The 24606-nt window shown below is 38.4% G+C and overlaps 1 protein-coding gene across 4 annotated transcripts in view; it reads right to left on the bottom strand.

Annotated features, from left to right (window-relative positions):
- Window positions 1-397: 397 nt before the first annotated feature.
- LOC118157887 (casein kinase I) overlaps window positions 398-24606 on the bottom strand; it is a 35733-nt gene continuing 11524 nt past the window's right edge. The window contains exons 3-11 of one of the 4 annotated variants that reach the window (XM_035312402.1): window positions 22816-22942; window positions 20952-21050; window positions 18522-18605; window positions 15028-15167; window positions 12041-12119; window positions 11010-11084; window positions 9684-9790; window positions 8666-8814; window positions 398-3059 (exon numbers count right to left, since the gene is read on the bottom strand). In XM_035312402.1, the coding sequence (XP_035168293.1) occupies window positions 3052-3059; window positions 8666-8814; window positions 9684-9790; window positions 11010-11084; window positions 12041-12119; window positions 15028-15167; window positions 18522-18605; window positions 20952-21050; window positions 22816-22942 (868 nt within the window). In that variant the 3' untranslated portion in view covers window positions 398-3051. Of the gene's footprint in view, window positions 3060-8660; window positions 8815-9683; window positions 9791-11009; window positions 11085-12040; window positions 12120-15027; window positions 15168-18521; window positions 18606-20951; window positions 21051-22815; window positions 22943-24606 lie in introns of those variants that run through there. The other 3 variants (XM_035312404.1, XM_035312406.1, XM_035312403.1) reach the window with 3 other exon arrangements.

Below are 24606 nucleotides of genomic sequence, written 5' to 3'. Positions count from 1 at the left end.
CAGTCTTTGTCTTTTGGAGAAGACAAATTGCTTGCAACAAGGAAAAGTTTAAACTGGTTAAAAATAATGAACTCATGTATTACACAAGTACCCCACCCTCCCAGTTGAGCAAGCCTTTAAAAGGTAGCTGAGTTGCTATAAAGTTAATAAGCTGCTTTAAGACACTGTACGCAGCTCAGGGAGATGGTTGAGAGCCTATTTGTCAGTCTTGTTTTGTTACCTGAATTCTAGCACTTTACAGGGAGCACACGGTTGTGGTTCATGCACTGTATGGCTGTTACAATAATTACTTGGAAAGGGCCTGGGTTTCCTTGCAGAAGTTTTTGACTTTCTATCAGGATAGCAGATAAGAGTAAACCTCTCAACACAAGACCTTTGCAAAGCTGCAACCAAAAAGTCAAGATCCACATAGTTTTTAATGCTTCAGTTTTAAATCTTTGTTACAAACCAAATAGATCATACAGCAAATGAGTGTTCAATATCATCACAGCATCTCTTTGAGAAAGGTTGCCATCTTGTTCAGCATGTCTGGCGAAGGCTGGTATTCTGCAATGAAGCACAACACAGCTGACAGTTTCAGCTCACACTTCCGTGTAGAAGTAAACCCTTAACATACCAAGTTTTAAAGACTAACTGGACTCCACGCTCTTCTGTATGACAACGCTTGTAGTAGCAAGAACTACAAACCAACGCATTTTGACATGCCAAGCATTACAGGCTGTTCTTGCCTATATTTCTTATTCAAGGGCAGTTTTGTTTTAAAACATTGATAACCCTCCTAAAAATTCTGAGGAAGGTTAATGAACAGAGGAAAAAATTTCTTCTCCTGAAACCAAATGATTTCCTCTAATTTTTAGAGTATCTCATGTCAAAGCTAGAGAAGTGGTACTAAACAATTCCAAGCAGCCACTCTGAAAACAGCTGCCAAGGAGGCATTTCATTGATACTTCTTCCTCTTTGATGCATGCTGTCAGATGCATTGCCTAGACAGCAAAAATCATACATAAGGACTTAGCATAGTATTCTAGATACCAGTTTAGAAACACACCAGTCTTCATGTGAGGCAGGGCTCGTAAAGCATCCTTATTTGGATGAGCCTTAAAAAAAAAACTAGCCAGAAGAATGAACTACATTTCTTTCATCTTCCAGGTAACAGAAAGAATGCTCTTAAACATCAGACAAGTTTCCAAATATGCACAAATCTCTTTGAAGCCTGGCAGACGTTTTTGCCTCCCTGTACTCCCAGTTTATCCATCCAATTGTTAGTTAGCACACAAAGCTCTCCAGCTGAAGTTTATCATCATCTCAGAGCAGATCGTTCCTGTACAGGCAGTATGCATAGTGACTGCACAAGTGTGCAGCCTTGATCCAGATTACCACTCTAAGATGACAGAGTGCACAGTGTAATTATTACCTTGAAGAAACAGGTTTCAAAATGAAAGATCTTTTCAAACAGTAAAAATATGAACTGTGACCAGGAACTCTGTTACATGCATGGAAACTGTCTAAAAAGCTAACATACAAACAACATTTACACAATAGGCATCTGGCAGCATTTTCAGACATTTTTTAAAATTTATTCTGACATGCTATAAAGGAATAAATTACACTGTTAAAGAATTACCAGCAATAAAAGTATTTCTGTCTTTCAGCTGGGCTAGAATAGGAGTGAGAAGGAAGACAGCCTGGGGCAGTAACCAATGTGAACTCTGCATGGCATGAGGCTGTCCCCAAGAACAAGAGTAAATCTCATCACATCCACTTCACAAGAACTTGAAAGAAAATGCCTTGGTTTAAAACCATCCAAATACTCCATCCAAATTTTTCTCAAAACTAGCAATCACAAGTCAGTCCAGCCGATGCATGACACAGCAGCACTTGTTATGCTGCCAATACCGGGTCTGCAAAAGATGCCATTTTATTTTAAAAAAATCCAATCTTAGTATAGAGGGATGGGTCTCAAACAACAAGTTATAAAAATGCAAGACTGCCCCTTCCCCCTCAAGGAAAAAATACAAAATTTATTTAAAAACAAAGTGAGGAAGAGTTACAACACTAAATCTAAAATGATTTAGAAAGAAATATGACTTCTTTTGCCAAATGGCCTTGAAACCTGGTTTAAAAAACAGGGTAATGCAGATATCTTAAACTGAATTAACAAGGCAAATTAAAAAAAAATCCTTACAGAAACAGTTTTTAGTTTTTAATGAACTTGTAAACAAAAAAAGCTCCCGCTTCAAAATAAAAACAAAATCCCAGATCATATAGATGTTTACAGTGATTACATTTATCTAAGCAACTTACATACAGGTTCAGTTGTAAGATGTTAACTAAGTTTTGTGACAAATATGCTGTTTTTCCTTTTATACCAAGAACATTATAGAGTTAATGCAGAGTCCTAAAGATTATCTAGTAGTCGCTAAGTTTCTCTTAAGTCTTCACTTTAGATGTGTTATTTCTAGCACAGGTAAGCAGGCAGAGTCTTTCATACGCTTAAAAACTGGAATCTTTGGTTACTACCATGTCAGCTGGCTCAATATGTTGCACATAGAAGCCAACAATTTTAAGAATGTTTAAAGTGTACAACTTTCAAAACCCAGGGAGGAATAACCAGAAAAGAGTGCACAATTGTGAGCATTTACAATTATCACAACTGTTGCCGAAGACTGTTCATGCCATTCTTCCAAAAACAATGAGATCTCATAAGCAGTGTAGTTCAAAGTAAAAAGGTAACAAAAATTGGCATATGCACAATTTTCTCCACTTGTGTTTCAACCATTAGTTAACTTCTCCACTTGAAAAAAATGCAATAGAAAACTGGACACCATGTTTCACTATCTCAGTAATATTCACAATTACAGCTGCTACAACTCAAAGTGCAGCATCATTGATGCTGCCCAGAGCCAGTTTATACTGATATTAAGTTCTTTACACCAAGTAAATGGTTGCCCACAGCCACTGGCAAGTGTAAGTATGAACTAAAATTTCTAGGATTTGGGGAGTGACAAGTCCTGCTCCGATCTGCTCTGCTTTGTCCCATCCTCTCCATGCTCAGAAACCTGCAAGATAAACACAAGCGCAACTTACTGATACTGGATGAAAATGACAAACAGCCTTCATGGCAGGTGAATTAAACATCAGTTATGGTCAAAGGGGAAAATGCTGCTCCACGTCAGAATTGCAGAGTTCCTCATGTCCTTTGCCAAAGCTAACTAGTATTTGCCATCACACTTTAGCAAAAATGCACAGCTCTCACTTTCATCTAGTACTGCACTGGAAAAAAAAAAAAAAAGCCTAGGCATCAGCTGGATGCCACATTCCTCAAACAGGAATTTAGACCAACAATTTGAAAGCAAATGTGTTATTGCCACTAAGAAGCAGGATGTAATTTCATATGATTGTTTTCCACTTGTTTCAATATCTCATGTTCCTATCCTTGAATGTCAAACACATCTGATTGCACTGGTGCTCTTCAGACAGTACAGTAATGTCACACATACAGAAGAAAAAGAAAATAACTTACCTTACAGTAACTGGTCTTCACTACATGCTCAGATGTACAATGCTCTGGGCAACCAGAACAGAAGTGAGAAACTCTAACAGTGACTAGGAACCCAACATACCTTCTGTCCTTCCAAGGACAAGGGAAACAACCCATTTGACCCAGAAGTTGGATGTCAAAACCAATTGGGTTTGAGTTCAGAACTCCAAGTGACAAGTTTAACGTATCATGGAAAGCAGAGAGTAAAAAGAACACATATACAGACCTCAAAGAACCAGTTACTGCAAGCTAAGCTAGTCTTCTCTTCTTGAGACTGCTGATATACTCATTTCTGGTGACTCAGGTAGCAGTACTATACTATAAAGAATTAACACGAACATAAACCAAAAATTACTTTGCCAAGCAAGCTTATATTCTGGATGCCCTTCAAACAGCAGGGTATCCTGTGAATGTATGAATTTGTTTGACCAATAGGTCTGGATTTTGCAACAGAAATATCTTCCGAGTAAACTACAAAGCTGACCTCAGCTATAGCTTGTGCTGTCATCCAGAGAGAAGCCAACACAACCGCATCTTAAATGTAGCCTGACATTCATTCAAAAATGTATCTGGATAGCACCCAGAAAAACAGGTTTAACTGTTCCAGAATAGGTTACAGTTAATTTCTTACATGAGATTCAATGGCTTTGTTTGAACCCAGTCTTAAAGTTCTTGATACTTCTCTTTATCCAACACTAGGAATTCTAAAAACTAAAAATAAAAGAAATAAAAATCCTGTGCTGGAATTGAAACAGTCATTCCTACTCATGTGTAAATTCTCACAGAAGCCCCAGTTATCCCTTAGTTCCGCTGGGATAAAGTTGCGCATAACCCTTACTGGATGCACACAACTGAAAGTTACACTGTTTTTACATTTAATGTGTTCATCAGTGAAAGCTGATTTCATCGCATGAAGCACTTTCTCCATCAAAGCAGCCAAAATTAAGAATGAAGGTATGCTCCCTTTGTTGGAGCAAACAGATTAACTCATTGCTTTAGAGGCCCAAACATTTCAAATGAAAAGGGGATCTCAAACCAGAGGAGAAAGGACATGTTAACAAATGACACGCTTATTTGTTCTGGGCTAAGTTTTTACTGTGCAGAAGTCTGGAAAGCTAAGTCCATTTTGAAGGGTAGAGCGCAATGCTCCAGACTCCCATTTGATAACTGATATATGAAAAAAATCAGTGCAATATGGCTATCTTTGGCAGGGCTTCTCCAGTTAGACAAGCATCTAAACTACATACACAGGTATCAGTCAACTGGATGATGCTTTTATTCAACTCAGATGCATTTCAAGTACCTCGAGACATCACATTTGCATGGGCTAAAGTAACGATGTTATCAGAACCAGAGCACACTGCTTGCCTTTTCAAAATAAATCTCTCAGACATGAGAGAAGCAGTTTGTTGTCCTCACGTATCAGATTACCTGTTAAATAATTCTTCATAGTCAACTCTTGGAAAGAAAACATTTCAAAATCCAGCCGAAATGGCTGAACAGCCTTGTGGCACACAAACTGCTGTCAAAAGCATCCACTGTTCACTCTGATGGTGATGGCTCTTCTCTGCTCTTCCCAAGCTGTTTTACCCGGAACTTGGTAGACAACGCAGTCAGCCCAAGGCAAGTTGCTTCAAATTAAACACCTCAAACTCAAGGTATTATGGACAACAGAATTGTCAACTATTTAAAGACCAATAGGGAGCTGGATTCAACCCACAATGCCCCTCACAACTCCTATTAAGACTACGTAGACATGTTCACAAATGCAGACCAACAACAGCTGGTAAATGACAATACAGAGTAGTCATTTAGCATACATGACTCCGCCAGTATGAAGAGTATGTTGGAGAGCTTATGCAGGCATTTGTCTCTGTAGCAAGTCTTTACCATATACAGGGCCAGCTCAAATACACATATGTATCACTCCTCGTCCATCCAAGGTGTTACCCCAAGCTCCCATAACCTTAATGGTAAATGAGGGATGCTCAAATTGTTTTGATATTGCTATAGCCACAGATTCGATCAAAGGTAAAAGAATAACTGTACTGTCATACTTCAAGAAACTCCTCCACTTGAAAGGTGTTCCAACATTTTCCCTATGAAGTAGCTAGCTGCAGAAACAAGCAGCGAAGTGCTTAGCTGTCAATTGGCTAAATCTCAAGAAGAGATGAATAGTCTGTTCTGAGAAATACTGCCATGACTAAAGGCATCCAGTGAATGATAATGGGACAACTGATGGGCTAAAGAACTCTGCACTGAAGTGAATTGAAAGCGTCTCTCAAATGGAATGATAGATTTTTTTTTCCTGGAGATTGACTGAAACAGTCAGTTATGTCTGAGGGAAGCTGACTGTAACCATTGTTACAAATCATACCTGAACAACTACTGCGCTGTCAAAAGATTTGAGCTCAACTTCCCCTCATCAGCAGGGAAGCTCGATCTGTTAAGTTCACCTCTCCCAAGTTCAAAACCAAATGATCTTGCTGTTACAAAAGACACGGCCACAGGGTTCCAGAAGAGGGACAGGAAGGGAAAAAGGCCATTGGCAGGCCTACCCTGGAACCAAACAGAATATTCAGCCTGATTAACCTGCAAGAAAAACTCAGTGAAATGGTTTCATGTGGAACTGAGTTACAAGGGACAGGAACATCTACATATGAACACACTGTCAAACCTATGTCAGGTAAATGTCTGAATACGATTTGAAATAAGGTTAGTTTTCACCAAGATGCACATCTGCAATAGTATTTGCTCTTTATTCTGTAATATTTTACTCAATAAACGCACCCGTAAATTGCTATTCAGTACTCTTGTTAACCCAGATATGGTTACCAAGTGGGTATAATTTGATATTGTAGAGACCTTTAAGCTACTTCAGGACAGCAGGATAGGCTTTGCTACACCAGCTACATGAGAATTTAACTGAACTTTTAAAAAATAACCACATATTTCATTAATCCTCAAAGTGACAGCAACATGAGAATCATATAAGCTTCTGCTTGAACTTAGCTGTTTCAGTTCTTCAGTTAACAGGCAAGATACCTCAAAAAAGGCATGTAAAGTGTTTAGAATCTTTACTTTGATGAAGAGATTAAGGCTAACTAACCATTGTAAGAAGATGGGAAGTCTTCAGATGTTTCCCAAGCACTTTAATGCTTTGCTGATATTACAGCTTTATTGATCCAAGGCTCACAAACCTTTTCTTCATGAAAGGAGAGAAGAGGATGGAGTCATTCCACTGGGAGGCTGTTACTCCAAGAGCCAATGAAACTCTCTCTACTAGGAAAACAAATGTCTTCATGGACCTCCTTACCAGTGTGATGGGAAAGGTACAACAAGAAACAGAAATGGTCTATAGGGTTCAATCATAATACAGACTGTTATTCATGCTTCTCAGTCAGCTGTAGCTTTGCGTTCTGCCACTAAATCTTCATTGGAAAGTGGAGGCAGAAAATTATAATCTTTACTTCACTTAAGGTATAGTACTTGCCTGGCTTAGGACGTCTCTGACCACCTACATTTTTGCTTAAATTACTCCTTCCTGCTTTAACAACCAACCTTTCCACACCCTGACATAGGACTGGTTTCAGCAGTGGGTTCTGAACTCCAATCAGAGCTTCCTATTTCATGAAACAATGCATTCATGTTGCTTTACAGCTGAGTCTACTATGAACCACGGTTTCAAACAAAGGAACTGGTTCACAGCTTTCAGTGTTGTAAAAACCCTTGACTCCAGTGAACCAAGCTGGACTCTTTGTATCAAGAAATCTGACATTTAATGATACCCCTATGGATTTTTATCTTTTTTCCCTTCAAGGAACATTCAGATTGAGCCTTGTGAAGATCAGCAGGTCTTTTATTTCATCCAGAAAACCAGAGAATGAGAGTTATACCTTTGGATAGCTCTTCTGACTAAAGACATCTGGTAAGGTATAAAAGCTACCACAACACATAAACAACATTTTGATAAACTTTCCATAAAGACTTCTGCATTTCTTCAACTCTGCCATGTTAGCTTCATAACTACTAAATAATAATTTAATAATTACTAAAACTGGAGTCAAGACAAGAATGTTCTGCAGAGTAGCCAGCAGTAGCAATACTTCAGTACATAATTTAAACCTAGTTTCTCTGTTACTCACTTGAGTAACACCTCTGGCTTCAGTTTTATCCATACCTCATCATGAAGAACCCGTTTCATGCTAGGACTAGCTGTAATAGATGTAGCACTGTTTTATTCTAGTAGCTTACTAGGCTAACACTGACAGATGCACTTGAAAAAAAAATTAAAAGCTTACAGAATGCATAAAAAATTAAGTGCCTCTTCAGAACTCAGTTTTCAGTATTTATACAACTGCATCTTTAATATTTCACAACATTTCCCCTTGAAGCCATAACCTAAAAACATTAAAAATAATTAAGAAACCTTAAGACCCACCACAAACCATCTATATACTTCAGAAAATTGTGACTTGACAGACCACATTAGTTCAAGGTTACTACTCAATTTATGCAAGACATTTTGAGCCCAATGGTCCTTTCGTTTAGCTTTGGACTAAATGTCTCAACGCAAACCCACCAGAGAAAGCCAGATCATTCACAATTTTCTGTTTCCAATGTTTGAGGCATACAGAACAGAAGCAAACCCACAGCACTACAATAGCTGGAACAGAGTAGAACCCAAAGTCTCTAGATCCTTGCCTAGCTGATGAGAATTATCCCTTTAGAAGTGTTAGGTCTAGGATTTTGGATTGCATTATATATTTATATATATAAAAATATATATTATATATGTATATATATATATAAATAAAAATAAATAAAAATGTCACATTACCAACACCAAGTCAGTTTCTTGTTTTTGGAAAGTGGTTAATGCAGGAGCAAAAGATGCAGTGGTTAAAATGACCCAACATCCCCAGAAGAAATGATATGAAGAACAAGGACATTTTGGTATAAAGTTAGTAGTCAAATTCTCCAAGGACGTCTTTTTTTTTTTTTAATTAGCAGCCAAATGTATTTTTTAAACCACCTCCTTGATCTAACACTTAAATTGCCAACATTGTCCAAATTAGTGTAATTTTTTTTTCCTGTAACGTCACTTGGTTCTTGGCTACTAACCTTTCATGTTACTCTTGGATTTGTCAGTTTGCTTGCCTGTGGGGGTTTGGGCCTGCTGCCCCTGCCCACTGGAAGAGGCTGCCTGCTGTGCTGCTTTCTGCTTTAACATCGTCCAGTCGAATGTGTAGTCATACTGGTGGTTCAAGGTCCTAGAAAAGAGTGAAATACTTTAGTGTAACACATCATAGCCACCTTACTGTTTAGACCAAATCTTTGCTGAAGACCCAGAACCAGAGATTCGTATTTTTTTTTTAAGCTGATTTGGTGATTATGAATGATATATGAATGCTAAGCATTACTGACTTAAAGGGATTCTTGAAGCAAGCCCAAATACCATCGAACTGTTTTGTTCACTGTTTATGCAAGATCCTGCATTTGTAGAAACAGCACTTCCTTATAACCCAGCTTATTGCTTTTTCAAAGGCTGGAATTCTCAACCTTTTTTAATGTATACAGTTCTGAGAACTGCAGTGCTGTAAATCCCAAATTTATCAAAGAGAAATGTCTTTAGATTCTAGAAACTTGGATATTCTTGAAAGACCAGTACCAGCTCCTCATTTCACAGGTACTATTCACTCTACAAGGTTGGGTTTATGTTCTGGTTTCCTCTAACAAACTAACAAAAGGAAACAGCACAATTCCCCTCCACCAAAAACCACCTCTTGGGCACTACTGCTATTCTTATCATCCATCAGCAAATGTGAAAAACTTCAAACTCTTCTATCAAGGGGTCAGTTTCATAATCTACTTGCAACAGAATTTGAACTCTCTTGCATTAGCAGTCAGATTATACAACTCAAAGAGAGTGTTTTCTTTCATACATAACATTGCACAGTATCTTTCTAAGTCTTTTAAAGAGCCATTTATAATCCCTTTTTAAACTCTAAAATTGAAGGAGTCACAGAACTCCCTACACCACGCACATATGGAGCAGCTTTCTACAGTGCAAGTTCCACAGAGTAGTTATCAACTGGTAAAGCATGGGTGAGTTTCTGTACTTCTCCACTTTGAGACTGACCTGAAAAGTATACGGAATAATTGCCTCAGATACATGTAATCTGGTGCCTCTTCAAAGCGCAGGCCACGACAGTAGTTCAGATACATGGCAAATTCTGCAGGGAATCCCTGTAAATTAACAGTGTTGTTAATCAAGCCATGACTTGCAGTAAAAAGCTCCTTACAATCCTACAGAAGGCAAAAAGCTGTATCTACATTGGAAAAAAGAAAATTGTCTGAAGATTCAAATCTCTAAATTCACCTTGCCTCTAATTGTTCCCTTATCTGGTATTTTAGAAAGCTGATTTGATCAGCCAGTTACCAGGTATGTAATCTTTCCCCTGAACTGTAACCTGATGCATAGTCTGCAATCATAAATCCTCAGAAACCAAAGCTGCCAATATATAACATTTAAAGCAATTTAATTCTAATTAAACCTAGTTCTTATTAATTAGACCTCTGAAATGAGAAACTGTAATTGTCTCTGAAAATATCCCACTCTTATTTCCTTGATAATCTACCTGAACATACTAGAGGACAGTTACGACTAGTTGTAAAGACTTAAATCGTGAAGATTTTAAAGAATCTCTTTCAAAAATTCTCTACTTTATGTATTTCCATGTATTTAGAATGTACTAAAGCCTACATTCAAGTAGGTAACTGAATGCAGCATAATGGTATACTACAAGAAAACCTGTGTGTAACAATTCAGCAGTTTGGAAAGTGTCACACTAAGGGTGTATAAGTGTGCATAACTGGAAAGTACCATCCTTGGTGCTGCTATTTAAAGTGCAAAACTATCATGTGTTCTCAAGGACCTTTGTTAATGAGCTCATGGCTGCACAGCCCTAGAGAAACCTTAAGACCTTAAAAGACAGCACTGGAAAACCACTCTTCTGCGACGTGGCTCTAACTGTAACTGACATCCAATTTTACTACAGGCTGCATTTGAGATAAGAGGATAACCTGAACAATCTTTAAAAACCACCAACAGGTAAAAGCAACCTACACAGCTCTACCTGTTTTATTTACCCAAGGTGGCACATATTGAATATTCACTGTTGATGTTTAAGAACTGCATAAGCCTCTCCAGAGAGCTGGAGAGCTTGCACAGGTCACCAACAACTTGAAGTATGGTGGCATGAGGAGCTATACCAAGAAACAGCGGGGAATGCCTGCCCTATTACACACATTTGTAGTCTTGTTGCCAAACACAAGGCATCCATTGACTGACAGAGCATTATTCAGCAGCAAATGCCACGTGAGACTAATACACTGGCTCTAGTTTTAAAAACAATAAAGAAAAGAACTTCCATTTCACAGCATGACATCATTTGGAAACTCTTACCTTACACAAAACCTCAACAGGAGTGGACATTTTCTTTTCACTGATCTTTTCATACTTTTGCTTCTTTGTTGCAGCCTGTGGAACATGTAGGTCACAATATAAGAGATACTGTGCAACACTGGATTAACAAGGACAGCAGCAAAAAAAAAAAAAGAGAAAAATCCTTTGGTCAACCCTAAGTATTTTACATGAAATCTCCAAGTCCCACACAGTTACTGCAAAGAGAATGAAGGTCAATCTGGTATTAAGATTTGGACACAGTTTAATACCATTTGTTGCAGTCTAATGTTTCCCTCACATGGCGTAGCTCATGTAGTTCTAGCTGCTGCTTTTGTCCATTAAACAGACCAGATTTGCCTATCTACTTGCCAAAGTTGTATTAAGTCTCAATTAGTACCCCATTCAAGTTCTGCCTATGTGCTTCAGTACACAGCCATTACAGTAATTTGCAGCTGAAGCGTTCTAGCATTCCACAAGCCGCTTGCCTTTGGAAATCTAACACCTGCAGCTGCAGCACATGGAAACAAGTCATTGAAGTCTCTATAACAGAAATAAGAAATACCTGCCATGCCTACAATTGGATTCCATATATAATAATACTTGAAACAAGTTTCAGCTAACAATCATTCAGTTTTGCCATAAACTAGACTGAAGATACCATTAAAGCTTAACCTGGTAGAAAAGAGATTTCCAATGTCTCTGCAGCAATTCAGACAGCCACTAAAAATGTTCTTTTTCACTTCCCAAAGAGGGTCTCAGCCTTGGACGGAACAATAATAATTTGCAAAGCTGACGTAAGCTATTGTTTAGCATGAGTTTTAGGAGAATCAAACAATACACGTTTTGCCTGCTGCACAAGAAGCAGACAGAACCTTTTTTCTATATTCTATAAATATCATGCCCTGAGAAAAGCTGAAGCTAAACATTATATATAGCAACCCATCCCAGACAAGGAGGCAGAAGCATGGCTCCCAAACATTAAAAGAACAGGGAGGGCAGGGAGAAAAAAAAAAAAAAGCAACAGTACCTACCTTTAATCCTTGCCAAGGCAGACTGGTTCTGTTAAAGTACATCAATACATAGCCTAGAGACTCCATGTCATCCCGGCGGCTATAGAAAAGAAAGAATACCCTGAATTACAAATTTCAGCATCTTACTACTTGAAATAAAGTACAAAATCATTGTAAAACTAAAAAAAAATATGCAAAGAATCAAGGGATAGTTAGTAGGCATTGTGTACTGTTTATCTGTAGCTGCAGTAGAATACTTGGGGTAAACACAAAAACTCTGGAAAATAAAGGAAAAAAATTAATGGGTTTCCCCATTTAACTAAGTAGCTTGGTAGTACCTGAAGTTTTACCTGTAGAAATCAAGGAATACATCGCAAGAGAGATTCATGATACTAGTCTTAACTTTTTCAGGAAGATCAAAATCTTTGATCTAATCTTTTATTTTCCCCTGAACCTTGCATCAGTCTGGGACCAATAATGAACATGTAGGTCCAAGACAGCAGTGTATTCACAAAGGCATAACTCCTTCCTTTTCTCACTTCTGTTAAAAAAACACAGAATTGCCTGTATGGTTTTTACAAGACAAGTCATATTCAGAAAGGTGCACGCATCAGAGTGTGTCTCTCTTAGCATTCTCCCCACAAGAAGTCTGTTTCAAGGCAGCTGGAGAACTCCAAAGTTAATTCTCCTTCACTGAGAATTTGCACGGTAACTTTCAGGAAAAAAGCTTCCAATGTTTTTTTGTACTGCATATGCCCCAGATCCATGCTTCAGGCACATGAATACCATCACACTTTGCTGCACAGCTTTCATGATTATTAAGGCTAGCACGGCTCACTGAAGTGAAGAAAATGCTCTGTGATTTTTTTTCCTCTTGGCAAACTTGTCTCTTCCCAGCTGTAGTGGAGTCAGACTTTTCCTGTGACTCTCTCTGCAGCTGACATCTATTTAACATAAGAAAAAAAAAAAAACTAACAAAAACCTATTTATCTCCCCCCAGCTCCCTTATCAAGAGAAGTTGACAGGTATAGCTGCTGCTTTGCCACTCAGGCAGATCTACAAGAAAAGCATTTAAATGGTGGCAGGAAAGACAATACATCTACTACCACTGCAGGGAGTTACCCCAGAAGACAATCAGCTCGGCTTGCTGAGGCACAACATTGCAAGAACAACAACAACAAAAAAAAAAAAAAAAAAAAAAAAAAAAAGAAAAAAAAAACACAAACACTAGCTGGGGCCAGGGTTCAAGGATGAGACTGGTTTGCTTCCCTTACCAGCAGCTAGCTCTCGGGTCATCTCAGCAGTAAAATGAAACCACGGCTGTTGGCAGAGGGATGAAAAATGATACGAAGACCACAAACTCCTGCCTGCAAAGCTCACTGATTCTATTAAAATTGTGCGTTTTAATTGTCAACAGAACCCAGTGAACCAGTATGGGGCCATAAAACTAAGTTTTCCGAAAAGACAGTGGTAGATTTGTAAACAGACAAGGGATTAACAGCTTCCATTCCCCATCTAGCTCATTCGTTAATTTAATGATTTTATTTTTTAGTAGGAAATTTTTAGTTTTGCAATCTTTAATGGATATATTACATTTGAATGTATGCTGATAAAAATGATTTTCACAACTTGGAAAACGGGATGATACTCCCCATTACTGAATCAAGAAATGGAGAACACTGCCAACAGTCCCTTAGGAATAGCTGTCATTACATATTGGAAAACATGTTGTATAACAGTTCAACTATAGCACTAACAGTTGCAACATTCTGCCATAAGCTTCAGGCCTGATTCCTCTTGATTACAGGAATATATTGTTTATTTCACTGTTGTCTTGATATAGACAGGTTAATAACTTTTAGCATATACCAAACTACATCGAATTCAACAGCAGTAATCCTTTGCAGCTTCCTCCCTTCACTACAAGGGCTAGCATGGCTATTCCCTTAAAAGAAAAGCTTAAATTCTGCAAAACGTATTTACATTGGAAGTTACACCACCTGGTATTTACCCTACTGGATCCACATGTCAAACTTAAATAATGTTACTGACAGACAAAATATTCTTAAGGAACCATAAGGAAGTTAAAGCAAAGAGGAAACATGGAACAACTTAAAGCACCAAGCTGCATGTTCTGTCAACACTGGCCACTAGAAATTCTGTCATCGCTATCTTGATTAAATTCAAAGTCATAGGCATAGACAGTCAGGGAATTTTGGCTATGTCTTAGAGACCTCAGCATCACATAGCAAACAAAGCTGGAGTTATTATACTTAAACAATATATTATTCAGGCACTCAAACAAGGAACAGATTTGAGCTATCATTTCATGACTCAAGGGACTAACATTAACTTCTAAAGAACGAGAAGTGCTATTCTCCAACAGAGTACTGCTAGGATACTGTAACAACAATATTCTTTTGATCTGGACACTAGCAGTATGTTTTTTGATTAAGCAGAAGTCAAATATATATAGACATGTACACATATATACGCAGTGCCGCAACTACTGTTAAAGCAGAAACCAAAACAGCATGAGTGAAGCAGTCGTGGGATCACAAAGTCTCACTGGAAAGCAAGAGGATTAACAATAATTTGATAACTTGAAGGGAAGTCATAGAACACCAGCTTTTGGAATACCCTTTCTGGCCATGGAATTGCATCTCAAGCCAGTCAAGTGGCATTAACAGGTACCAACACAATCAGAAAAAGGCACAGTTGTATCTGTGAAGGTCCTCTGACAAAGCCACATAACAGTGTATCTTGTCCTAAAAAAAAGGAAGTACACAGAACATCTAGCCCTTGCTTGCAAGACAGCATCTCTCCAAGAAGCAAGTTAGGTGCTTTGATCTTCTTTTCCTCATCTTGCATAAGCAGCCAAATGGAAAAGCACTTGCAGAGAGATATATACACTTACTCATAGAAATTTAGTTTAGAAGTCTCAGAAGCTTACAAATAAGGTCATCTTGCAACCTCAAAGAGTACAACGGTAATCTCCTTGAACTCACCTCTGCTCAATGCCAAGATGTGCGTTGATACTGGCATATCGAGCTGTGCCAGTGAGATTTTTGTCTTCTCTGTATGGTATGTGTTGCCTTGTCCTGTTGTCCCGGTACTTTTTGGCCAAACCAAAGTCAATAAGGAATAACTTAAAGAAAAATAAAAACACATTGTATTTGTATACAAGGAACCCCCAACCACTTTCACTAGGCATTAGCTACAGTTTCAGACATCCACACAATGTAACAGCCTACAGTTAAGAGGAAGCAAAGTAACAGTGCAGAGTCACTACTAGTTTTAACTAGTAAATTCAAAAGCTTCAAGTGAATTAGTTCAAGCCTTTTTTCAATCCAGTGGAACAGATTAGACTGTGCTACTCAGCATCTGTAGCTTAGTTCTACAACTGTCTTCGCTTACTACTGTAGCTTGTATCACATTAGCTCAGTAATGACAGTGCACAATTTGGGAAAAAACTAATTCTGTGAGCATACACTTCACAAAAACCCACTCACACTAGAGCAGTTTACACGCACAGATAGTTAACGGCAGCTCAGCAGCTTAATGCAAATGATGCACATCCTGTATTCTTCTCTATGTATCAAAGAACACTGGCCGTTTTGCAGAGCATAAGGCCAAAACCTCCAACAGCAAACAAGACATCTTGCTTTCAATCATATGCTCTTCTTAAGACTACCAGAAGATGACCACAGCAGCATGAAACCCTTGCTGTTGGTATTAATACAGCCAGGAAGAGCCAGAGCCCAATACATGGAATCCAATTTGGGTTTCTAATAATGAAGCTTCCTCAATGATTTGGTATTTAGCAACAACAGAGTGCATGCCAGTTAGTGTGCTAGCAGCCGGCCTATCTACAAATGCTAATACAGACAGTACCTTCTTGCGACAAGATTTCAGGACTAGGCAAAAAAAACAGCTGAGGCATAAGTACGTAAGGATCATTTCAAGTTCTAGCAATCGGTCTTCAATCTACTTATCATCTGGCTGAGCTGTTTCCAACGCTGGATTAATGCTACAGGATCAGGGACTACAACCCCTACAAATTAATGAATACTGCAAAAGTAACTGGGGAGGGGAGATGATGGAAAGATGAGATAAGGATCAAGACGTCTTCAGTAAAAACCTATCCAGCATCACCTTGAAGGTGATTCCAGACCAGAAGATACAGCTTTAAATGCAAAGAAGTATTGAGACTTATATGCAGGTATAGCTGCATTCAAGAACGAAGCAGGGTCACTCCAGTACACTGGAATTGCTGTGAATTGTAACATGACACTTAACATGGAGGAATGCAAGACAATGAAAGTTTCCAAATTGCACAGTAGATTTTATAATTCTGGTTGAAGAATTTCTAACTATAGTAGTCTATATAAGGTAAAAGAACAAAGCTAAAACCCTTAAACCTTCTTTATACAGCTGATGTTAGAGCAGAAATCCTTAAGCTGAAGTTGTGCTGTGACTTACATGCAACAAAGTTTTTGTACATTTGCTTTCTACACACTATCCTACTGAAAATCACCCTGAAAGCCCAGAACGCTTTGAGCAAAAGGAGGTAAAACAGGTTTTTAAACTACATTTCAGACAACAGTTTGGGAAAGGTAGCAGTGGTCTTTTTGTTGCACACACTACAGCTACCACTAGAGGTAGTTATTTGCTTAGTGAGCATGGAAGTGTCCACAAGCTACCAGGAATTTAGCAATTTTGATATTAAACTCCTAAAGCAGACAGTATAAAGCTTATATGTGATTACTGTACTGCAAATGCAACTTTCCTGCAAAGCTTGACCTCAAACACAATCCTCTATTTTCTGATTAAAGGTCCATGATCTGATGACAATCTCTGATGTACAGTTTGCAATAACTTCTTTCACAAGGTCTTTGTCAATTAGATTAAGTAAAATGCTGTGCCTGGAGAGGGATGGAAACTAAATGCTACCAATGCAACATTTTTACTGCACACCTAGTAACAAAAAATTTAACAATTTAAAGCCTTCATTCTTTCTTTTCTGTAATCTTCTGGATCTTGCCATTAATGTTACAAAGGAACAAAGTCACAGATCATGATTCAATATAGTTAACATTGAAACTACGCCTCTAATACACAAGCAGGTGGTGTCTAGTTCTTTGTTTAGCAAAGACTTGTCAGATTATTTTCTTCAGGAGCTAGAGAAGTAAATTACTAAGTGATGTTCTGGCTCTTCCACAGCTGCTACAAGCTCTAACCATTAAATCTGAAAAAGGTAATTCTGTATTCTTCAAGACGTATGGGTGGTCCTCTTCAAAAAAAAGAGAAAAAACAAAAATAGAGTTAATTCATAAACATAGTCCTGCTTTACACTAGTCAAGTGTATTGGGTATTATTTGACAGCACTGACTTCTCTGGGGAAGTTTATTCCATTTGCCATCTTCAGCTCATTCTGTATTTTCCATTCTGGATGGGCAGAAGGCACATGAGTAAGTCCACCTCAAAAAGAGACAGTGGAAGATTATAGCTTGATTTGGATGAATACGGAAAATACCAATGTCAGCCAGCAAACAGAAGTATTTCCACAGATAACCTCACACCACCTTAATTCTGTTTGTTGCATGATCAGCAGGAAACTGGAGAAGTAGGGCAAGATTTCTGCCAAGAGCAACTAGAGAAGTAGATCAAAGTCTCTGCCTTAACTGATAAGCAAGTTTCTGAAGCAGACAACAGAAACCTGTCAGCCTGCATACAGGAGCTAGCTGTCTAAGCTTTAATACTTGAAGACTTATTGTGGAAAGCTACAGACTGATGGTATGGCAAAACTCCTCAGCTATGATTCATATTCAGCAATTTCCAGTTGTCCTGCTAGAAACAGACAGATGTCTTCATTTCTTTCCAATTCATCTTCTTTTGAAGAGTCAGGAGCACTACATTTAGCACTCGATAAGCTCATAATTCTTCAAGCTTATTGGAGTAGTTTAATTTTATAAGAAAAACAGATGAAAATGAGCGTCTGAGAGTCTCGTCACATGTCTGGAAAGATTTTGAACAAAAACTGCATGGGAAAGTCTTGTTGATGTGACAGCAGAACTGCTGCATGGGCATTCAAAGACACCGGGAACCCTACAGGAAGGCAAGCAGACAGCTGTGCACAGAAGCCCTGCTATTTCATTTGGGTGGCACATCTATTTTTCAACACATCCAAGAGCTCACCTTTCCATTTTAAAGGATAAAAATAAAACCTGCTTCTGCATCTGAAATCAAGCATGTACATTTAGCCCTCCTTAAAACCAAGTTTAGAAATAATTTCACAATTTAAACAAGCGCCACAGGGAAACATCTTAGTAATGTTACATGTTTGCCAAGTATGTCTGAATAATGCCAACATAAGAGGTGCTTTTGCGAGGTCTACATTCTCCAGGAAAAAAAAAAAAAAAAAACCAAAAAACCCAAAACAAAACCAAACAAAAAAGCACATGAATTTGGGGTTGAGGTTGGAATAGGAGACAGTTCAGACCTGGTTTAATCCTGAGAAAGATGGGTCCTGAGAAGTACTAACAGTCATGCTTCTTTTCCTCTTCCCCACTGGAGATTCTAAACACTGAACAAACAATAGAGGGTGGCAGTGCATCAAACAGTATTGCTTACATTGCAACAATGGCCGGCGCAGACAGGCAACACCGAGGCATTCGAGAAAGAACAAGGGTAGCCAAATGCCATCCTTCTTCCACCAAGCACTGTAGTTTTCCAAAAGCTATGTATGCTTTTATTTTTTTAATTATTTTTTTTGCAACGAGAAAATTTGAAAGATGTGGCAAGGTAAATTTCAACTGCGAGCCACTCCAAAATGGCACTGCCTTACCAGGGATAACAATGGTGACATTTGGCTCTATTAAAAGAGGAAACTGAGGTTTTGCTTACAAAAGCATCCTTTGGTTCCACAAACTGCCCTTCCCCCAAAATACATTTAGAAAAAGTAAATCTTCAGTAAGGAAGAGGTAGAAGGCATTTAGTCACCTTAAAGTTTACTTTCATAAGCATGCAGGGCTTATTTCTAGCAGAGCTGAAAATTCATCTTTTAAAGTGGGAGCCAAATATCTCCCAGTCACCAAATTAAAATTTGAAAATAAAATTTGAAAAAAGTTTGGTTTTTTAATATAACTGACAGGAAGCTACTGGAACAAGATTACCATGCTATTCTAGTATTTGTGGCTGATATTTTCCTTAAATTGTGCACAGTCATCTTTAAAAAATATATACTTTTAGAAAATTAAATAGTGTGTGGTGGCAAGTGTTCCTTAGATAAAACACCTAGTTCCAAACTGAAGCAACCCAATTCTCCTTTTGCTCATGTTAACCTATTGATTCACATTTCTGTCAAGTGTCTCTGATCTCTAAACCCCTGTATCTGTAACAAAGCCCATGCTCACAAAGTATTTGCCACCGTAACACCGCATGGCTCTCTAGTTAATATACTAATGGGAAAAGAAAAAAAAAAATGTATAGGCTTTTTTCCAGCTGATGGAAATCTAATGTGTTCTTCCACTAAAATAAGCACAGCAGCACCTTCTAGGCCATTAATCCACATCAAGATGAAAGAGAGGGCAGCAATGCCAACCTAGCATGACTATGCAAAAGCATAGAAAAATGGTCCAAAAAGAACTGGAAAACAGAAACTAGAACTAGGAAAAAAAAAAAAAAAAATCAAGCTTTATTTTTATTCCAAGTATTGCCAGAAAATTAAGGAGCCTAACTGCTTGACACAGCAGAGAAAAATAGGAGCTCTACAGAGTGAAAGTATGAAACTCGGGAATGAGCAAAGTTTAACAGTAACAAGATTACAAAAAGGCTACCTTTCAATTAGGCTTATAAGCTTTTCCAACAATGGTTGTATCTAAACATTCAGTGCACTGCACCTCTTCAGACAAGAGCAGTTACCTTACATATTAATCAGGTTTTCCCCTTCTAATGTTCATGGCCCTGAAGTTGGCATTCATACAGGCAAACAAAGGTAAACATTTTAAACACTAGTAGTGCCTAGGGATTAGACATTCTCTAATGGTATATATAGAAAATAAGCGGGAATCTTGCTTCCAATAAACAGCTTGTTCATGTACATTTGTTCTGAAGTTAATTTCTATTAAGTAGCATGCTTAATGCATTGCCAATGCTGCCTGTCTGCCCGAGCTTGACATACAAATTGCAGGTTAAGCATATTTCACTCAGGACTAAAAATAAAACCTTATATAGAAGAAAACTTTTCCCCCCCAACTGCAAACATGCACTACTGACTATGTTTACCCACCCAAACGTGTAACAACTTCAGCCCACCCCTCCTCCACCATTATTTGGTTCACATAATGAGTTTTTTGTTGTACAACATAATCAGGTACTCTAAAGTTTTCCATTCACATATTGGCATAGATTCGTTTATAGACAATTGATCTACATGTTGACTATTAGTCTTATCCACAATTCTGGCGGCTGAAGAGTTCTTTTTACCAGTCTGTTACTGTAAGATTTAATGCCCTGATGATTGGTAGGTCAGGAGATCCCACGTTGGTACTTTCTTTTCATCCCAGGAAGTCATCCCCAAAGCCATAGATTTGACTTTATCATTGAGAAAAAAAATGCTATTACAACAGTCATCTCAATAATGAAACTCCATCAGTGATAAAAGTAACAAAGCATTCTCTAGGGTTAGTTTATGATCTTGCTGCAAGCCTATAAAACATCTTGCAATCAAGTCTGTCACACAGGGCAGGTCAGAAACCCATGCGTATGCCACTGTATTTAGCAGTGGACACAAATCCAAGTTCTCACATCAAAGAATCATGGTTTAGCATCCAAAACATCAGTTTCAGCAATGAATTTTAACAAGGCTGTGGAGCGTGAATCAAGTAACAGCCATTCTCTTTGGATCTTTTAAACACAACATTCGACTAACCTTATTACAGTGACGCCCAATACCCATTAGGAAGTTATCTGGTTTAATGTCTCTGTGTATAAAATTCTTTGTGTGCACATATTCAATTCTACTGATCATCTGTAAAAAAACAAAACACCAACAAGAACAGGTGAGATTCAGTAAAAATACAATTCACTTAAACCTTCAATTAAAGCATGACTTTTTAGTGGTACCTTCCTCTGCAATGTAAGTTTATAATTTATTTGATGAAAATAAAGCCTTTTATATGCTCTTTAAATAAATTCATCTTTTTAGATGTTAAATTTCCATAATCTTTGTCAGGAGCTTGAAGATTAAATACCTCAAATTATTTCCCATACATTCAAGTTCATCTTCTAACTACAGCATCCCATTAAAGAGTAATGTGCTTTTTTGAGTTCAAACAAGGCTTTTCTATACCTACCATGAGAATTTTAAAGTTTGTCTCTCCACACGATGCCCCACCCCAGTTATTTATTCAGCTTGTTATTCACTTAAGCATCACTTTCCCAGGTATTTTTTGTAGAGCAAGTAACAACTTTATTGTGGCCCACACTATCCTAGATTATTGCAATCCAAGAACAGCAGCTGCTAAAGGCAAGTTCTACTATAACTGTAGCATCATATATGGTCATGCTATTTCCTGTACGTGAGACCACAGCACACAAGTTTATATGGTATAGCTTTTCAGCTATTAAAACACTTCATGCAGTCTTTAGCGAATGGAACTGCTAAAACATCATATCCTTAGCAGCTGTTCTACTGTACTATGGCCTGAAAGCCAGTTTCATACACTGACATCCTACATTCCAGCTGTATCTCCCAGATGACTAATTAGCATTTACCATACAAAGGAATACCAGACAAGAACTATCCAGATTCTCCAGAATCACTGTAATATCCTGACTCTAGCTAAGCAAGCAGGCAAGTGCTTCTTTCTAGAGCAAACATACCAGTCACTTAAAGCAGCTGAGAAAAGGGACAGCTGACCTTGTCTCCATACAACTGCTGTGAGCTTCCCTGGCCATGAGCCTGGGATTCTACAAGCATCTGGCCAAGTGACATCTTGGTACTAACATAAATTACGTAATATTAGATGAACTTTAAACTACCACTGAAAATTCTACTCACAAATCCCTTACTGCCTTTAAGTAACTGAAGACAGTACAAGTGAGCTCTATGCTAAATAGCAAGCGGCTATGTCAAATACCATGCATGGTATCATGACAAAAGTCTTTTGCTAGCAATTGGTATTTTTCAACTAAACTAATACGCACTCCTGATGTCTTAATTAACAAACCTGCGAGGCCTTCGTTATGTTTGAGGTGGCATCTCAACCACAAACCTTCTTAAACAAACCACTATTTACTAGCTCATGGTCTAGTACTAGGAACTACAGGACCTTGGGAGCAGAGTGAAATTCAATGAGAACAGACCCATAGTCTTGCACATTGCCCACCTGTCAACACAGCTAGCCAACATGAACAACTTCATTGAATCAGACCACCCCTAAGGGCAGGCTGCTTCAGACCTCCTACCACCACCCCCATGACTAATGCTGGCAACTAATCCACTCTCATTTGCCTGCATAGTTCAAAACTGTACTTCTGAGATCCATTTAAAACTTTATTTCTTGGATGCAAAGCATCAGGGAGTTAGTTGGTATCTCCACCGCACTCCCACTACAAGTTCATTTTGTAGGCCACAGCACACAGAAGCCTAACATTACTGTGTTCCTACAGAGGTCCAGTGTTTGTTTAGCCATGTAGAACACTGTTTAACACATTTAACCAACTGAAATAGAACCACATTACACAAAATAATTCAGGGTTTTTAACTTCCTCACAGTAAGATTTACACATACCTGGTCTGCTAGCATAAGTACTGTTTTCATCGTAAACCTGCGAGAACAGAAGTTGAAAAGGTCTTCAAGGCTGGGACCAAGAAGATCCATAACTAGAACATTGTAATCCTTTTCTTGACCATACCACCTGCAACAAAAAGTTATTCAGTGTTAGCATGAACTGTACAAATTTGAATCTTAATCATCAGTAAGCATTGGTGAGACAAGCATCAATTGGAGTAAGTTATACTTTTGAACATACAGAAGTGATCAAGTGATCACCCTCAAAATGGATATGCTTGCAGAACGAAGTTCTAAAAGTAACTTGATTCCGTAACACGTATCTTATTGCTTCCAAGCTCTCTGCTTAGCTGTCACCTGCATGAGCTCCTCTTGCTGTCAACTCTAAGACAACTATCAGTACAATGGTTAACTTTAGTCAGAGAACTAACTCAAATCAGCACCTAAGCAGTTTAATTTCTAGTTGCTGTAGTAGGAAATGCTTTCCCCACTTTGCCTCCTTTTTAAATAGGGGAATATTCAACAAAAACAGGCAGCAAACAGAGCCACAGAATGACTGAGGATGGAAGGCACCTCTGGAGGTCATCTTGCCCAGCCTCCTATTAAGCAGGGCCACCCAGATCCGTGTTCAGACAGCTTTTCATGAAAGATGCTCCAGTCCCCTTAATCACCTTAGCAGCTCTTTGCTGGACTCTGTCCAGTAGTACATCCATGTCTCCGTTGCCCTGAAGAGTCCAGAACTGGACACACCACTCCAGAAGTGCTGAGCAGAGCAGAAGGACCACCTCCCCTAACCTGCTGGGAACACTCTTCATGCAGCCCAGGATATCACTAGCCCTCTTTGCTGAGCATGAGCCAGTGGTGCCCTGTCACAGTCTAGAAAGCTAGCTAAAAACTAGGTTTATTACCTCTCATTTTTCCTGGAATCAAAGTTTGAGGACAAAACAGAAGATAAAATAAGAACTGTACATGTGCACATTTAAGTTTCTCTGAAGTGGAAACATCACTTGATTCTTTAGCAACAACCAAAATAGCAGAATTAACAACCAAAGCAGAAGCTATCACGTGTCGATATCCTGAGGTGTCGGTATGTAGCTGAACTGAAATCCGAAGAACACCTTACAGTCCTATTAGTTTCCTGCATTATTTAATTTCACAGAAATACTGCAAATTGATTTAGGCTTTCCTTTCAGGTAGGACATCTCTGCAGCATACCAAAGGAGTTCATGCAGTTAATTCTTCCTACCTCCTCATTCATTCAATCAAATTTAATAAATATCAGTCAAGCTCTACTGCACTATTAAGTAGATAAAGGCTCTTTACTAGGTTTTCATTATACAGGTAAAAACATTTAAGTGCCATAAAAGCAAATATACACTTGTAGATATATACCTTCCATCACAGCCAAGCAGACCATGGGATCAACCCTTAAATGTCTGCTATGTCAACTTGGTATAAAAATTTAAGTTTAACACTGAGGATGAGCAGAAAGCTTTCCATGCATATTTTTCCTTCCAGTCCACATCTAGCATTCCCATCATAGTACTGTCTTGCTTTATGTGCAGCTGGGGGAACATTACTTTACCACCCAAGCTGTATGAGAAGACCCTTTACTTCTGCAAGTCTCAGATGTGAACTCCCATACTTGAAGTTGGCACTGAACCTGAATATTCTCCTCTAATGTCCTTCTGCACATTCCAGATACCTACTGTTAAGTGAGAGGCATGCATGAGAAATGCTATTTAAGAAGCTGTGCTAAGTACTAGTACATCACTGCAAAGATTTAACACC

The sequence above is a fragment of the Oxyura jamaicensis genome (assembly GCF_011077185.1).
Source record: "Oxyura jamaicensis isolate SHBP4307 breed ruddy duck chromosome 13 unlocalized genomic scaffold, BPBGC_Ojam_1.0 oxy13_random_OJ106579, whole genome shotgun sequence".
Classification (NCBI taxonomy): domain Eukaryota; kingdom Metazoa; phylum Chordata; class Aves; order Anseriformes; family Anatidae; genus Oxyura; species Oxyura jamaicensis.
This window is presented reverse-complemented; position numbering and strand designations above follow the sequence as displayed.